Raw genomic sequence first — 18,491 nt, forward strand, 5'->3', positions numbered from 1 at the left:
AGCTAGGATCCGAGCCAGGATTCGAGACCTAACCGAGACCCAACCGAGACCTAACCGAACCTAACCGAGACCTACCCTAACCCTAACTAGACCTAACTAGACTAGAACCAACCTCAATAGACCTAACCTAACCGATTCGAGACCTAACCTAACCGAGAGATTCGAGAATAAATAGCGGAGAAAGCTCATCTTAGCTCGAATCCTGGCTGGAATCCTGGCTCGAAGTTTAGGCATCCTCCCAAATTTTAGCTTTTGACGACAACGTGAGCATATAACAATGAAACAATCATTTTCTGTTTTGACTTTAGAACCGTTCGTTTTCATACACTTACAGGATAGCTCGCCTATATTGTACAAGGTGAACAAGACGGAATAATCGCGAAATACTTCCGATAGCGCTAATTTATATTTTGGACTGACGTTTTCGTTGCCGTAGCCGTCGTCTTTGCTTAAACTCCCTATTTCTTAAAGTCCCTATTTATTGCTTAAAAGACCGAGGAAATATAATCACGCGCACCACGCATTTTTTGTCCATTTTTTTCTTTGGCATACTCTTCAAACCACCAACGTGAAAATAACAAAATTTAGGTTTTTGACGACAACGCAAGCATACAACGATAAATCGTTCAGTCTCCATCTTAACTTCAAAACCCCTCGTATAAACCCAGTTAAAGGAAAGTTTGCCCGTATTGTACAACGTAAACAATACGGCATAATCGCGAAATACTTTTGAAAGGGTGAAATTTTATTTTGAAGTGACGTTTTTGTTTCCGTAGCGGTCGTCGTTTTTTTAAACTGCCTAATAGGGAGTTTAAGATACCACGACGGCTACGGCGACGAAAACGTCACTTCAAAATAGAAGTTTGAGCTGTTCTAAGTATTTCATGATTATTCCATCTTGCTTATATTATTCAATATGAGCGAAGTGTCCTAAAACTGAATTGGTACGGATGGATTTGAAGTAAAGCGTGAGACTGAAAGATTCACGGTAGTTTGTCCACGTTGTCGCCAAAACCTAAAATTTGGTCATTTCACGTAGTAGTTTTGACGAGTACGGGACAGAATTGTTCAAAAATGCGTGCTGCACGTGCAGCACGATCATTTTGGTTCTTTTAACCAGTAATCTTACAGCTTTTTGGCGTTGTCGTTGCCGTAGCCGTCGTCGTTTCTTAAACTCCCTATATCTTGTGACAAGACAGAATAGTGTTATCCGCTCTCAGGCTTGTGATGAAACGTGGTTGCATTGTTCAAATGCCGGATGACGTTATCCAGTGGGTACGTCACTATCCAAAGTATAAAAAATAGCCAGCTTTAAACGTACACGCCTTTACTTAGACGTGCTTAGAATCTGCTCAACTTTTACATAAAATCTTTTGGTTGCCCATAAACTATTGGATAATGACTTATCTACCGGATGAAGTTATCCGGCCTTACAACAACTGGTTCCAGCCAGGTCTGAGAAAATGATCACTGAAGTGGAAGTTTGTACCAATTGTTAGTTCCAAGTGATGATCTCCTGACTTCAATGACACAGGGCACGCGGAGAGAAAAGTGGTTTTGCTGTTGCCGTACGTAAATAACCATAGTTATCGCATATTAAAAATCAAAGCCCAAGTTAATTTCGCTTGTTGTCTTCTGAGTAAAGGCATTATTTTTACGTTTGTATGGGTTGCTACTGGGATATTTACAATTTTCTTTGGGACTTGCGCCCTAGTGTTAGATCATGAAGTCTATTAACACACTCAAAAATGGCTACACGACTCATACGCCCTGGCCCAAAAGAATGCCATAAATTTATTTTTCTTTTCTTTTCAGGCGATCAATGTACGGTGCTATGTTTCAATGGAGGAACATGCGTAAGAGATACCTGCGTCTGCAAAGAAGGATTCAGTGGAAAATTTTGTGAAGCACGTGAGTTCATGTTTCTGTATAGAACGGTTTTCATTTGAGAGTGGATAACAATACTGATTGGCTCAAAAATCACGTGTCACATTGTCAACCAATCTGCAAAGGCCATCAAGGTAAAACTGTTTGTGACGTTACTAGCACGCGTTTCCTGCGCTTTGCAACGGCTGTAGGCTTCGTATTTCCGTATTTTCAATTGTATGATTTGCTCATGGTCAGTCATGGGGTTGTCTAAACCTGAGGGCTGTTCCTTTAATTGCTTTTTTTTTTTTACGATACTCAGTAAAAAGCCTTCGTATCTCGTCAAGTCAAATCAAATAGAAACGGACATTTTTTTGAAGATTTTTTTGGTGACTAAGTGTTTCTTTTGAAGCAATTTGTCAGGAAGAGTGCCTCAATGGAGGACGTTGCGTAGGGCCAGACAAATGCGCATGCCCTTATGGATTTACTGGTAACCGCTGTCAACAAGGTAAGACGTGACTTTTCTGTGTTTTCCCTTTATATTTGTATATTTGACAGAAGTAACTAAGACTTAAAAGCTGATCATTTTTTTGGTTAGATTACAGACTTGGTCCTTGTTACACTGAGGTTAGGAATCGCATGTGTCACAACCAGCTTCAGGGAGTCGTGTGCACGCGACTCACGTGTTGTGCTAGCATTGGAAAAGCCTGGGGAAACCCGTGTGAACGCTGTCCCGCCAAGCCAGGTATTATCATTATCGCTATCGTTTTCGGCGTTATCGTTATCGATATCGTTATCGTTATCGTTATCGTTATTGTTATCGCTGTCGCTGTCGTTATCGTTATCGTTCCCGAATCTTTACATGTTCAAACAACCGTTAAACGAAAAGAAAATTGAATTCAATTCTATTCTTGCCTTCATACCATGAAACTATATGTATTCCTTTCCACAGAACCATGTGACAGAGGATTTCTCCCAAATTTTAAAAGCAAAGCATGTCAAGGTATTGTAGATCTTTCGTTTTTCATTTTCACAACTGGTAGTTTGTGATCTAGATCCGCTAAATGAATGCCAACAAGAGCCATGAAAGAGTCTTCCTCTGAAAGTAGTTCAATGCCTTATTCTCAAAGTAGGACAGGAGCAACCGAACTAGGTATCGATGTCCGCAGGTTCAAAACCTGTTTGGATTGCTCGAAATATTTTGCAGTTAATTTTATTTGTTCATCTGCGGAGAAAAGGAGGAGAACAGGTAAAATTTGAGAAAGTAATAAGCGTCACTTTTTTACGTTTCATGAAAAGTTAAAGCCGCTAATTAGATGAAAAAAAACAAAAAAAGCAAGGTGACCCACCATAACCCCAACCCGGTGTGGCGCATGCGCGCAACCATTTCACCCGATAAATTAGCAGCCATGGACAGCAATCTAGTCCATAATGTCCGCTTTTCTTTTGGTCAGCACCAAGAACACGGACTCTAGCCACTTCCAAGGCAGGAAGTCCGCAAATCGCGGATTGTCTACGCACGCTCGTTGTCAACGGTTACAAAAATGGACCTTCACTACGACTGCGCATAAATTGGATGTGGCCAGAGTCCGTATTCTTGTTGCTGACCAAAAGAAAAGCAGACTCTGGGGACGAGATTGCATGGGACAGCTGTTTCGGCCTTGCTGGGCCTCATCAGCGTGGCGTAAACTAACACCGGGTTACACCCGGTAACACATCACATCGGGTTGGTGTTAGCGTGTGTCACCTTGCCTTTTTCCCCCTAATTAGATACACGCCGATTTCATTAAGCGTCACGAAGTGTCCCTCTTGCTCTTCTCCCGAACTTCAACATCATTTGTGTCTCGGAATACAGAAAATAAACATCACAAAGTGTCACCCAAATGCAGTTCCTCAAGTTACGAGAAACAGCTGCATTTACCTTTAGCTAAAAAATACGCTATCCTTTACCCTTACCATATTGTTCAAGTTGGAAATATGTAACAAAGGCTCAGATGGAAAAGGGTACACTTTGTGTTAGATGTCGAACTTGTGCGTGCATCTTATTACTTACTATTCTGTACATAAGTGGGTCCTTACTAGCTCACGCCAAGCATTCATCTTCTCCGCCATACTTGTAGCCTCTCACGCAGACTCTCTTAGGAATTCGTCACGCGTCACGCTCGTGGGAGAGAAACGCGTGACGAATTCCTAAGAGAGTTTGCGTGGGAGGCTACCATTCTTGATGTTTCCTGTAATCCTTTCCTACTCCAATCTGTGGCGTCGTCCTGCCAAGATTTCCGACGTCTTCCCTGTTTCCGTTTCGTTTTTCTCGAACGTTTCTTTCCTTATTAAGTCCAAAACATTATATTTCTTCGTTAATACTTTTTTTAGACATTGATGAGTGCAAAGCGATTCCAAAGATATGTTCTGGCGGAAGATGCGTGAACTCCATTGGAAGCTACAGATGTGAATGCCCAACAGGGCAAAAACTAGATACCGATTTACAGAAATGTGTTGGTAGGTAAAAGGAGATGCTTGTTCACCTTTTCTAAATGCAAGTATTCTTTTATGTTGGGGGTGGTAGGGCGTAAAAAAAAACTCCTAATCTCGTAAACAAATGGCTTGAGAATGAAGCTCGGCGCCCATTGTAGTTGAATTCACTCTAAATTGTTACATAAAAGAAATTTAATTTAATGGTTCACTGCTAACTCTTGTCTCCAATCTCCAATTCCTCTGACGCCGGATGCAATATTCCGACGTTTCCAAAAGGGTGTATTAAGAATAGGTATGCTTTCTTTATTTGAACATCATTTTTCTCTGACCGAGCTGAAGATTAATTCACGGAACATTTTAATTTGCAGATAGAGATGAGTGCACAGAAATACCAGGAATCTGTGCTAACGGCCTGTGCGAGAACTCGGAAGGAAGTTTTACTTGCACTTGTCAAGAAGGATACAGGCTAAATGATGACAGGACGTTCTGCATACGTAAGGAAGTCTTTTCTCAAATCCTTAAGTTTCTCCTTTTCTAAAAAGGTTCTCCTTTTCTTCCTCCCTGCAAAAGTGTTTTCAAAATGATCAGTTTTCTTTCGATAAAAATGTAGATCGTTCCGCGGGCTTTTCTTCCTTTCCGTTTAAAAACCACGCGGGAAACGTGCGCGGATAGGCGAAAACGCGCTTGAGAAGGGTAAATCTCAACTCCTTTCATTTTCCTTGGTCCTAAGCCCTAGCGGCTCCACCCTGGTCAAAGAGGGACAAAAACTACTGCAGTTGCCGATTTGGTACAAGTCACTTTCTCCTCTTTTTTTCTACATGTTACAATCAATTTAGGAATCGTTATAGAGCTCTCGTTCGTGAAGGGTGAAATGTTAAAAGTGGCTCAAACAGCATTTGATCGCTTAAGAGATTTCTTGAAACAAGCATAAACGTGAAACCTGACGGGGAGTCTACTAAAGCACGGTCAACGTAAAGTCCACTTAGCAAATTAAAAATGAGCAAACAATGCCTATGAAGATGCGTTAATTTACTTTGGTACACTTTATTTTCCTTTCTGCAAATCTGCAATCTAAAATGACGGAACTCATGAAAACCGGAGCACACAGCGTTGAGTCTGTTTAGTTTAAGTTGACTCCCGGAATAAGAACGAAAAAGTATTTCAATACTGTGGTAGAACGTAAGGTCCCTGTTTCTGCTAAAGCAAACAGGAAGCCAACTCTTTGTTAAGGGCAGAATGTAGCGTAAAACTGAAGCAAAATGGTAATCTCATCCCCAGGGCGCTTTCCCTGGAAAAGCCTATGATTTTCACGCTTATGTAAACACTTTTTGATGATTTGATTAATTTTTAGGCGCCAGTGAGGCGTTTTGTTATCAGCGGATAGTCAATAAATACTGTGTTGACCAGTCCGTCACAAACACGACCAAATATGACTGCTGTTGTTCTGAAAAGGCGCCCGCGGGCTGGGGACCACGCTGCGAAAAATGTCCCGCCAAAGGAACACGTAAGTTGTATGTGATTTATTCTCTTTTGCACGAGTTCAGTTCGTGCAGTTTGCTGATGAGCTGGGCTCCGTGGGCTTGTGAAGAAACGAAAGTAACCAATGAGAATTCGAAGCAGTTACGTATAACTCACTCATAGCCCGAGAAAATGCACCGGTGCTAGGTACGATTGTATTTTAATTTGGCATGTTTTGCATTTGCACCTTTTGCCCTCATTATAATTATTTTTTGTATCACCCCATTTCGTTTTTAAACTCCACTGCAAGGCCGTAGCTAGAAATTTTTGACTGGGGTGGGGGGGGGGGGGGGGAGCAATGAAGTGAGCGTCGGAGGCACAAGTCGCTACGAGGGTCTGGGGGAATGCTCTCCCAGAAAAATTATTATTATTCATATTGAACTATTGATGAATCGCTAAGTAGCAGATTAGTCTATGATGTCTCCAAATGGATTTTCCTCAAAAAATATCTTTATCAATCAAGACAAGCGAATCGGCTGTGAAAAGATTCAAGGGTAATGTCAGTAAAGTCCAAACTATCTGCCCAACACTCCAGAAAGAGACTACATTAATTTTTCTTTCGAAAAAAAAAATTTTTTTTGGGGGGGGGGGGGGCAACTGTCCCCCTTGCCCCACCGCTATCTACGGTCACGGACTGACTTTTGCATAAGTGAACTTGTGCAACACGTGAAGTAGACACAACGCGTTTGTTTTGGTGGCGGCAAACCACGATATCACAAGCATTATCGTACACAAACAACAAGATTAGTGGAAACGATGAAAACTAAACAAGAAAAAGAAAAAAAAAAAAGACGATAAAAATAAGAAACAACTTGAAAAACTACCCCAGGAAGACTATAGCATTTCTGCGCCACAAACATTCCCACGCGATCAGAGGTGAGTCACAATCTTTCGCGTGATACGTTATATAAGCTGATTCTTGGTGTACGTATTGACGAAAGAAGGGAGGATTTCACTTTGGATTCAACACAATGTAACGTTAACCATGAAAAATCTTTCCCTTTGTGACTTATAGTCGGTTTTGGTGGCAGATTCATATAATATCGTATCTGATATCTTTTTTTGCAGCTGAATACTCGACATTGTGTCCAAACGTATCAATTCCAACAGCCAGTCCTTCAGGTTTGTTGTAGTCTGCGCTTCAGAATTTTTCATCATGTTTACCGTCTTTAATTTTATTGCATTGTTAGAATTTATGTTGAATTAAAGGAGCCGCCAAGTCATAAGATTTTAGCATTAATATAATTTAAACGTGAAAAAGGTCTCTGTGCCAATGAAGACCAATAATAACACTATAAGTTCGTTATCAAGAATCATTCATACTAGTGGTATGAAGATATCTTGAGGGAGTTTAAGAAACCACGACAGCTACGGCGACGAAAGCGTCACTTCAAGCTTTCAGTTTGAGCAATCCCGAGTGTTTCACGATGATTCCGTCAGTCTTGTTTATGTTGTACAATAAGGGCGGAGTATCTTGTAACCGAATTTGTACGTAGAGATTTGAAGTAAAGATTAAGAGAGAGAAGGAAAGATTCACTGTTGTTTGTCCGCGTTGACGTCAAAACCTTAAACTTGGTCATTTTAAGTTGTTGTTTTGACGAGTACAAGAGAGAAATGTACAAAAATGCGTGCCGCACGTGCGCACGTGCAGCACAATGGCCGTGTTTGTTTATACTAGAGGACGTCTAAGACGTCCAAACGCATTAAACAGGGAGCTTACAAAACGACGACCCCGACGGCAACGAGGACGCTACAAAACAATAGGTTTAGTGAGCAAAAACAATGGCTCTGCACGCTCTGCACGTGCGTTTTACATTTTGGTACATTTCTTTCCTAAATGACGACGTGAAATGACCAAATTCTGTGGAGGACGTTAGCACATGACGATGAATTTTCAGTTCTCTCTCTACGCTTCCAACCCACTCATACCAGTTTAATTCCTAGACAGTTACTACACATTTTTAACGCGAAACGACATGAAATAGTTTCGTAGTGATATGAATAACGCGAACTTGTATTTTTAAATGAAGTCCTCGTAACCGTCGTCGTCCTCGTTTCGTAAGCTCCCTAACGTCTGGCCGTAAGTGCGAGTAAAATAAATGCGAGACGCACTTAACTGCGACGGCTAGAAATCAAAGTCATGCATGATTTTCTTTAAAACAAACTGGGATTTACTCACCAAAGAAACTGTGCGCCCTTCATTGCTAAGTGCTTCCCAGTTTAGTGCATCTCGTCTTTATACTAGACGGCTTAGACCTCTGAGACGACTGAGACGTCTGTTAAATGCGTCGTTTGGACTCAATTAACTTGAGACGTTTAATTCGTCTGACGTTTAATGCGTCCACCTTATTTCTCATATTTATTCTTGTCCTCGGAGACGTCTTAGACGCCGGAGACGACCCCTAGTATAAATACCGCCAATCATTTTTTTACTCTTTTTGAATAATATTACTACTTTTAGTCGTTGTCGTTGCCATAGCAGTTGTTTTTTCTTAAACTACCTTTTATCCCAGCTGCGGATGGAAAGGGAATGGGATACAAATTTTAACAAAAAAAAAAGGGACATTTGTTTTGTTTTCTGCGATTTGGGTCATTTTCATAAATTTGGACATGGTGTTTAGAAAAAATCGCTTTAGTTTCAATATGGTAATTCATCCGGGTAACTTGATTAATTTGATTTCTTCTTTTTTGGTTGTTAAAAAGCCCTACGTGCGAGCAACAACAAAATATATCGTGTCGTACAATTCGAATTTACATTTAAAGAATGTAGCAAAGATATTATACATCATAAAAAGTACTGACCTAACGGAAATAACTGTTTTAAGTTGAAAATGCCCGAAGAGACAACTTTAGAGTTGAACTTGATGTTGACGTAAGATCAGAAGAGCTACTGTGACACTGTTCTTTATAACTAAAGAGCATCTTTGTTTTTTCCATAGTCGATGAGTGCAAAAGCCCGGGAGAAATATGTACTAATGGGAGTTGCGTTGACACCCCTGATGGCTTGCAGTGCGTGTGTAACGCAGGGTACGAAAAGAGACCCGACAATCGATGCAACGGTGAGTAAACTCCAATACAGTCTGCTCGTCCAGTTTCAGTGCTTTCGAAGAAAAGCTTACCCTGTTTCGGCAGTACTGTAATGAACAGCATCTAGTACGAACCACTTGTCAGGAATATCCGGTTGGGCTGACCCTTGCATGATGGTTTCAAAGTACGAAAATTGAGCTTAAAAAAAAAAAAAGAAGAGATTCCAAAAGCAAAATCGTGAACTCGGTTCCACAAAAATGCTTGTTTTTATTTCGTGGCGTGCATACTTGTGGGAGTCCACACTGGCTTATGGACTATTTGTTTCGGCCGTGCGATTCTTAGCTGAAAATGTCCTTGATGCGAAGCTCAGAGGCATAAAATGTTTTCGAAGGCTGTTATCTTAGGGAAGACAAAAGGCAAATTTATCCTTTTCGGTTGTACTTTATAATTGAAATGCTTTCAACATGCAGACATAGATGAGTGTGCGCTGAATTCTTCGCTGTGCAGCAACGGGCGCTGTATCAACACAGACGGTGGCTTCCGGTGTGATTGCAAGTCAGGATTTCAGGTCTCCTCGGATGGAAAAAGCTGCTACGGTAAGCCAGTACTTTTGGCTGTGAAATCAGTTTAGTGAAGCATGTAAACACGGAGTCAAAATACTTGGTTTCTTAACGTAATAAATGAATGGAATGTTTATGCAAAAACGCGTTGAACATGAGCTAGGACACAGGCTCTTGACCGAGCAGTTTTGATCGCTTTTACTAAACGAAAATACTGACTGTTTCCCATTTTCTGGCGATGTCGTTTTGCGTTCATGGTACTATTACGAGGTCGATTCTGGAGTTACAGAGGAGATTACAATGGCGAAATATACAAATCCTGGGTCCAGTTGCTCGAAGTCTGGTTAGCACTAACCGTTGGTTAAAGGGGCTAGGTCACGCAATTTAAGGCAATTTCAGCACTGATCGAATGGTCGTAGAATTAACTGAAATATCAAAATAATTGTTCAAAACTATAGAAGAACTCTAACAAAACACCGGGAAGCCAAGAAGGGACATGGATGGACAAAACTGGAGAGGATTGGAAATGGATTGATTTCGGTAAATTTGAAAAACGTCGGCCCACCTTTTTTCAAATTTATATCAGTTTATATCAAAATGTCATTTACACAGCTGGAAAATCATTCTCAGTAGTTATGTGGCCGTGATTTTGCAAATGAAATTTGACCTTTAGAGCTCATAATTAACAAAATTGAACAACATTACCTAAAATAGCGTGACCTAGCCCCTTTAAGAGGTATCAAACCTATATATACGTTTCCATGGTATTTAACGCTGGTAAGCGCTAACCATGCTTCGAACAACCCGGGTCTGTTGTTTGTGTCATTCAATGCAGCGGCCATTACGTAATATAACAAGTAAGTCAGTATGCTCGTTTTATTTTGCGAAAAGTGTTTCATATCTAATTGACTTTTGATTTTTTTTTCTAGACGTCGATCCGTGCACTGAGCAAGGAGTCTGTGAAAATGGCCAATGTTTGAGCACAAAAGATGGCTTCACCTGCCGATGCCGTCCCGGATTTACACTCACTTCCGATCGAAGATCATGCACCGGTAATATTTGTGCAAGTATTTGTGAAAGAAAACAAAGCATTTCAGGAACTTAATTCATTCGCGGAAACCACGAGGCTACTTCAGTGATGTAACCCGAAGGTCGTGGGTTCAATTCCCCCCCAGGTCAGAGTTTTTCTCTGTCCTTGTGTGGGCCCATTTCCATCAGTAGGGCTAACGCTCACATGGTTCATATGGGATAGAAATCTAGCACTTCACATTACACTCTATTCAGTTAAGTACTTCAAAGAAAGACTCGAAACCAGAGGCAGAAATAAGCCAACACAGACAGATATAAACTGGCAAACATTTTCGTAGCTTCCCCTTCATTTCTTGCGCTTGCATGGCCAAACCTTGCAGACAAACTTTTGTCTTTTGCCAAGAGGGCAACTTTCAGTTCAGCCCGACATGATCCAATGTGCGCAAATCTCTCCACTTTTAAAAGCAATTTACGGACTTTTTACCAAAACTTTAATGGCCTCACAACAGAGCTCGACTCCATTTTTAAGCTGAAGTTTCACGATGTTCTACCCTAACTCTTAAGACCGAAAAAAATAATGCTCAAGTTTCGTTATCAAGGACTTCCTCCTTTGCTCTTTGTGAAAACAAGGTTTAGGATTAAAGTAGTAGTATTCATCTCTTTATGAAAAAGGCCCCTCGCGTGTTTTTGTATCAGACATCGACGAGTGTGAGTCGCCCAAAATATGCAGCAATGGTGATTGTATAAACTTTGCTGGTGGATACGAATGCTCGTGTGATTCAGGATTTGAAGCAAGCTCTGACATGCGACATTGCCTTGGTAAGTACTAAAAGTAAAAAAAATAAAATAAACTTCCAAACTTGCGAGTCTAAAGTCAGTGTAGAGAAAACTAAATTTAAGCACGCGCGTTTTTGAGACGCGGACGGCAACCGGAAGTGAGCTGTTTTCCCTTTTAACCTGTCTTCACACAACCACATTTACATTGCTGAGTATCTTTTCTCCATTAAAGATGATTAGTATAAAATCTTAGCCTGGAATTTCAGCTGTCTCCTACTTAGGGTTAGGGAGGAGACCGCTGAAATTTCCGACTATATAAAATCTGGGAGATATCACTGTCCTGGCACGCGAAATGTTCTTTCTGTTCTCTTCCGCTTGCCGTCCGCGATTGTAATCATTTCGTGACTATTTCAACCTTTCTAATATGACAAGGGTGTGGCATTGGTCGGAACGGTCTGACTTATTTTAGGGGAGAAAATGAAAATTCTTGTTGTTGTTGTTGTTGTTGTGAAGAAACGAAAGGAACCAATGAGAATTCGAAGCAGTTGCGTATAACTCGCTCATAGCGCGAGAAAATGCACCCCTTTCGCCCTCACTATAATTATTTTTTGTATCACCTCATTTCGTTTTTAAATTCGAAGAAGACGAAGAAGAAACCACGACGGCTACTTCGAAGACTAAAACGTCACTTCAAAATATAGGTTTGATCTATTCTAAGTATTTCATGAATATTCCATCTTGTTTATATTATACAATATGGGCGAAGTGTCCTCTAACTGGATTGGTACCGTCGGATATGAAGTAAAGAGTGAGACTGAAAGATTCACTGTAGTTTGTCCACGTTGTCGTCAAAACCTTAAATTGGGTCATTTCACGTAGTAGTTTTAACGAGTACGGGAGAGAATTGTTCAAAAAAGCGTGCCGCACGTGCAGTACGAGCATTTTGGTTCTTTTAACCAATAATATTACTGCTTTTTGGCGTTGTCGTTGCCGTGATGATCATGCTGCACGTGCTGCACGCATCAGTTTTGTTCATTTCATTACATTTTCGTCAAAACAGCAACTTGAAATGACCGTGACCAAATTTTTGACGACAACATGGGCATACAACAAAGAACCTTTCATTGTCTCTTTACTTCAAATCCGTCCGTATCAGTCAATCTAGCTAAAGGATACTTGGCCCATATGTAAGGGACTCTAACCCTTTAAATCCGAAGAGAGACAAACATCAAGTTTCTCCTCACTGTACTTACGCAAAATGAACAGGAAAGGTTTCAAGAATTTGCAAATTCATCCATTAGGAAGAAGCACTTTGATCCTTCAACAACATTTTCCAACCTACTTTTGTAATGAAGCGCACAGAGAACAACAAGGAGAATTTCAGTGTTGATATGGGGCTCAAAATATTAAGATCTAAGACGCAGTCGTCCACGACAGCGCTTCAAAACAACAATAATAGATCTTATAGTCTCTTCTTACAGCTCTTTACGAAGCGCGGTAAAGACGGTGGGAGTTCCAAATTTTCGTGATGGCTTAATTTTTTTTCCCGAAATCAGTAACCCAAAGTCGTGTACACTGCGCGTTTTTTTGTATGTCAATCCACTCGGCATCACAAAGCCTTTTGGTTTTCTTTTATACATGATGAACGCTGTCGTGCCTTTTTCTTTCCAGACATCAACGAATGTCAGCGCATTTCCGGACGCTGCCAAAATGGAACATGCGTCAACACTCGGGGCTCCTACCGCTGTACTTGTGACAAAGGGTTCGTGGCCTCAAGCGATCAAAATTTCTGTAAAGGTAACCGTGATTTCTTTAAGTTTCTACGTTTTGCATAGAACTTAGTCTTTCCACTTCGCCGTAACTGTTGTTGAGAACAGGGAAGAAATACACACATACTTAATTGACGCCTCCCCACAGTAGAATTTCATTGCCAATGAAACGAAATCAATGAAACAGCAGAACAGACCAACAACTTTTAAGAATCCCAACTGGCCGGAGGCAAACAGGTTGGGTATTTACAAGTGCAGATGAAAATTTGAACCGGGGACTACCAGGATCAAATTCAAGGAGTGGTCACAACGATTCTTGAACAATCGCCCTAACTACCGGGCCACACTAATAAACAAAAAACGAAGTTGAAAAGACACTGCTGGGCCATTGTTTTGCTCATTTTAATGCGATTGTTGCTAGTGTTGTTTCGCACGTCCTGAAATGGTTCTTATCAGTGTGCACATACTCCGTCTTGTGCCGGCTTTCACCCGGGACGAACTAAAACAGAATGTGTCTCAGTGCAGCGGATTATGTGTTAAGAATATAAAAAAACCCCTCATGTTTAGTTTAACGATGCTACTTGTGAGCTCCACCCATTCATCTTCGTTTTTTATATATTTTTTTCAGATATAGACGAGTGTAAACAAAGCAGTATGTGCACGAATGGCCAGTGTGTGAATGAACTTGGCAGCTTTAGATGTGTTTGTGATCATGGCTTCACTCCCAGCGCAGATGGCAAGGCCTGTATTGGTACAACAACAGTTTTTGATTGAACGTAGCATAACAGCCTTCCCTGCTAGCAGAGGTCGAAATTCACCTTGATCCAACCGCCGTCCACAGCAATGGACGGCACTCTTCAAACCGCATGATATGTTTGCTGACGGTGACTTGAGCCCGCTGTGTTCCGCGCATTCCTTTACAGTAATTCCGCTGTTGTTAAGTGAGCCCACCCAGCATGAGGTATCACGTGAGGGTTCGGACGCTAAGTAACCGCCGCGCATGCTCAACACCGTGAGTTTCGACCCGGGGGAGGGGTCTCTTTTCCCGTACTCGTCCGCCGGCGAACGCAAAAGAAAAGAGAACTCTGCTAGAAAGGAATAATTTAACGGCCGAGCTTCGCGAGTCTCCAGTAGTTCAGCAGTAGAGCATTCTTAACAGCAATCGAAAAGTCATAGGTTAGACTCGTTATTGAAAACATACATCTCCTCTCGTAGTACAGAAGCTTTTATGGGACATCAATTTGATGTAGATAGTTTTTAGTTCGAGTTCGTGATCGTGTTCTAGTGCTAGTTTCGTGTTTTATAATACGCAGCAATATCCCGTTTGGTGTTTCTCGTAAAGTTTTGCATAGCCATAAACAGGAAGAAGACGTCAACTTTCGTTCAATTGTTTGCGTACTCGGCGAAAGAGTCAGCTCTCTTGGCGTTCATTTTTTCGCTTCAACTTCGCGAATGCATGCCTTCGTAAAATTACGTTTCTTGCACGCACTTAGTTCCTCTTTCCCTTTTACAGACACAACATTGGGACGTTGCTACACGAAGGTACAAAGCAACAGATGTTCGGAACCATTAATGCGATTTCTGACGATATCACAGTGCTGCTGTGGCATGGAAAATGGCGGTCAACGCGGCTGGGATGATCCGTGTACACCTTGTCCCACAAAGGACTCGGGTAAGGAGGCGGTACTTTTTTTTTTGCGTTGACGAACGTATTCTCCTTCTCTAACATAAGGAAATTTAAGCGAGGTCAACAGCTACGTCAACGGAAACGTCACACAAAACGTAACTCAGCGCTGTCCGTAAGTATTTCGCGATGATTCTACCTTTTTCACGCTGTACAATACGGAAGACCTTAGACAGCAATGACCAGAACCAGGTTGCTGACCAGCGGTTTTCGTTAAAACAATGGTTTGCTGGACTGTCGGTTTGCTGGGGGTGCTCAGTCTCGCGGGCTCAGAAAACCTTGGTTGTGGTCAAGGTTTTTCGTACAATACGGGCGAACTAGCAACTATTCTGTAACTGGATGGGTACGAAGTCAACGGTTTTAAAGTGGAAAGAGAAAATGAATGGTTCATTGTTATATGTTCACGTTTTCGCAAAACCTAAAAATTTGTGATTTCACATTGTTGTTTTTGCAGAGTAAGGTAAAGTAATGTACTAAAAGGCGTGCTGCACGTGCAGCACGATTATGTTTCCCTCATTTAATCAATCATATTCTTGCTTTGTGGCGTTGGCGTTGCCGTAGCCGTCGTCATTAGAGAAATTAAGCATCACGTTTGCAAACGTCGGACTAAAAGTCGCGTTTTGCCAAAAAGGAAAATAACCTCATTTCCTGCGTGTTAGCAGCAGTTATCAAGTAACTTTTCAAACGAAAGAGACGAGTTAGAATAAAATAATTTTTATGCTTTTATGACAAGCAGCAACCCACCGTTTCGCCTTTGCCATTTCACCTAAACGCAATACTTAATCTCCCTTTTGTTTAAGAAGTCCCTACTAGTATACTGACTCCCTCAGAAAGGGTTGCGGCAGCGACAGCGCCACATAGCAATAATCCTATTTTAAATTAAGATATTTCTTTGCTGTACTTTGCAAACAAGAAACAACGACAACTAAAAATTACCAAAGCAATGGTTTTTAGGACGACAAATTAAGTATAAAATGGTGAATCATCCAGCCTCTATTTCCTTCAAAACCGTTGTTGTCCATCCGGTTAAAAGATACTTCGCCTATATTGTACAGTGTGAAAGAAAATTAATGCTTAATACTTAAAATTGAAGTGACGTTTTCGTTCCCATTATTTCTGTGTTAGTTAAAATTCTCATAAACTCTCTAATACATATCTGAAAATAAATAGCCTGAGAAAACGATCCCTCTTATTAGGAACTACTAGTTGTTCGTTTCTCTGACATTGGTTTCCTTCTTAAACAAACCAATCCTTCAGTTGGAAGTATTTCTCAGAAATTAATGTTTGCTTGAGTGTAACTACAAGGAAGGGGCGAAGTGAATTGTAGCCTGTGCGACAGGTGCTGACTAATATTGCTTCACATTTGATTATTGACCTGGAAAAATTGTTTATTTTCTAGCTGAGTACAAGAAAGTCTGCTGTCAAGGACCAGGAATGACCTGCGGCGGAGAAGGTACGTGATGAAGATTTTGAAGATTATCTGAATGAGAGCGAAAAGCGTGATGTTGCTAGAGGAAGACGACGATAAGGGTTTCCATGACGACGTCGATGACGTCGGCGTCTGCAACGACGATGCTTCCGATGATGATAATAGGGAGCTTAAGAAACGACGACGGCTACGACAACGTCAACGCCATAAAACAATAATATCACTGGTTAAAAGAGCATAAATAATCGCGCTGCACGTGCAGCACGGATTTTAGAAATTATGTTTGCGGTTCTCAGCATAACGACGACGTTAATTCACCAAATTTGAGGTTTTTACGACAACGCGAACATGTAACAAAGAATCTTTTATCCTCTTTTTTTCACTCTGAAACCGCTCTTACCAATTTCGTTTTAGGATACTTCCCCCACATTGTAGGACGTGAACGAGACTGAATAATCACGAAAGACAAATTCAAGTTATATTTAGAGGTGACGTTTTCGTCGACCGCCACCGCCATAGATCTTAAGGTCCCTATCAGAGAGCTTTAGCAACGACGACGGCAACGTAACAAGAACGTCGTCGTTCAATGTGAATTCGCGTTATTGTAATCGCTTCGCGACTATTCCAAGCATTTTAACGTGACAAAGGTGTCGTGAACGCTCAAGAACGAAACTAGTCTGAACGGCTCTCAATTTAGAGGAGAAAACGAAAATTTATTCTCAAGCGCTTACGTTCTTCGAAAAACCTCAAATTTTGGTCATTTCACGTTGTTGCTTTGCTGACGACGGCAAAGAAATGGACAAAAATGAAAAGATGCACGTGTAGAGCTTGCAAAACTATTGCTTTTGCTCACTACACATGCAAATATGTGACGTCCTCGTTGCCGTCGCCGTTGTAGTTGCTAATGTTCCCTAATGATGATTTCGTTGAAGGTAATGAGAATATTGACACTGTCTCACTTTCTGTTTACAGATGTTGACGAATGCAAGAACAACGCAGGAATGAAGAAGAACAGCGTATGTGTGAACGGAGAATGTCAGAACACCATGAAAGATTACATCTGCGTATGCAACGCAGGCTTCAGGAGTGACGTCACCAAAAAGCTCTGTAATGGTAATGCTCTACAGCCCGCTCACTGTTCCATCGTTGTCGTGGTTTTCGCATTTGCCCGTGACGGTGGGAGTGCGTGACCATGGAGAGATTTCAGTTGCAAGATATTTGTGTCACGGTGCTGTGACAAAAGGAGCGATTTTGAGATTGATTTTCCCGCGAAAAAAAGGATTCGTTCAGTGAATCATTATCTTTTACGAGACTTTGGAATGTGTTTCCAACCACGTTGCCATCTATTTCTGTTAATAGGCAATTTTGAAATATCAAATATTCAGCTTGATAGTGAGACAGTGAGGGCAAAAACAATAGAAACACGTTGGAATGAATGTGAAAAATATTTACATATCATCCACTTTCCTTTGTCTTTGTCCTGACTATCACGCTGAATTTTAATATATCGAAAAAAGCCTATTAAGCATTTTTATTTTTTTTTACAAGTTGACTAAAGACCTTTTTCTTTCATAGGGAAGTTAATTAGTTATGTTAGTGGATATTAAATAATTTCTCGTAATCACTTCTTTGATAGGGTAATTTGGAATTTTAAGTTATTAAATTTAAAATTGAGAATTGTGGCAGGATATGCCACTTTAAGGCCCGTGTAAACGGATTCATCATTTGCTTCAACATGTGTTTGATTTTGTTGAACAGCGATGTTGACCACCCCTCTTTCAACCGTGTTTAAACATGTTTAATCGATGCCGTTTTGCCCCCTCTTCCAACATTGTTTGGTATGCGCATGCGCACTAGGTGGTCTCTCAATGTCATATCCATGTCCGTATCCATAGTAACAACCGCGGCTGCAGCCTGGGACTGAATACCAGGCCTCTCGTGAAGCTTTGTTGGAGCAAATACTGGTGATATGTTGAAAGCGTTTGCCACCCCAGCAGTCAACATCGTTCAACAAAATCGAACGGATTTTGAAGCAAATGTTGGAGCTGTTTGGACGAGCCCTTAGGATTAATGGCTATCACTCGTGCGATCCGAATTTTAATTAAACTCATACAGACATAGTCTGTTCTCTGAAAATGCCCTGGTATAGATTTAGTGTGAAAGGTTGTACGTTACTTGCCAACACGCTCTTTGGGACAGGTCATACCAAGATTTGTCTTTAAACATCCTCACGCTCTATTTTTCTAGACATTGACGAGTGCAGAGAGGATCCACGTCTTTGTCAGGGAGGCATCTGTCAAAATCTGCCGGGAAGCTTTTCCTGTGACTGCCCAAAGGGTTTCAAGTTGAACGTAGAA

The 18,491-nt window shown here is 41.1% G+C and overlaps 1 protein-coding gene across 2 annotated transcripts in view; it reads left to right on the forward strand.

Annotated features, from left to right (window-relative positions):
- LOC138038488 (fibrillin-2-like) overlaps positions 1-18,491 on the forward strand; it is a 79,388-nt gene that overhangs the window by 4,976 nt on the left and 55,921 nt on the right. For both annotated transcript variants that reach the window (XM_068884365.1, XM_068884364.1), the window contains 18 exons: positions 1,816-1,911; positions 2,279-2,374; positions 2,465-2,611; positions 2,819-2,869; positions 4,240-4,365; positions 4,710-4,835; positions 5,693-5,845; positions 6,928-6,981; positions 8,799-8,918; positions 9,357-9,482; positions 10,376-10,498; positions 11,172-11,294; positions 12,924-13,049; positions 13,650-13,772; positions 14,535-14,693; positions 16,105-16,158; positions 17,107-17,247; positions 18,382-18,491. The exon at positions 18,382-18,491 is cut by the window's right edge and continues 16 nt beyond it. In XM_068884365.1, coding sequence (XP_068740466.1) covers positions 1,816-1,911; positions 2,279-2,374; positions 2,465-2,611; positions 2,819-2,869; positions 4,240-4,365; positions 4,710-4,835; positions 5,693-5,845; positions 6,928-6,981; positions 8,799-8,918; positions 9,357-9,482; positions 10,376-10,498; positions 11,172-11,294; positions 12,924-13,049; positions 13,650-13,772; positions 14,535-14,693; positions 16,105-16,158; positions 17,107-17,247; positions 18,382-18,491 — 2,054 coding nt within the window. The remainder of the gene's footprint in view (positions 1-1,815; positions 1,912-2,278; positions 2,375-2,464; positions 2,612-2,818; positions 2,870-4,239; positions 4,366-4,709; positions 4,836-5,692; positions 5,846-6,927; positions 6,982-8,798; positions 8,919-9,356; positions 9,483-10,375; positions 10,499-11,171; positions 11,295-12,923; positions 13,050-13,649; positions 13,773-14,534; positions 14,694-16,104; positions 16,159-17,106; positions 17,248-18,381) is intronic.

Source organism: Montipora capricornis, chromosome 2 (genome assembly GCF_036669925.1).
Source record: "Montipora capricornis isolate CH-2021 chromosome 2, ASM3666992v2, whole genome shotgun sequence".
NCBI classification, from domain to species: Eukaryota; Metazoa; Cnidaria; class Anthozoa; order Scleractinia; family Acroporidae; genus Montipora; species Montipora capricornis.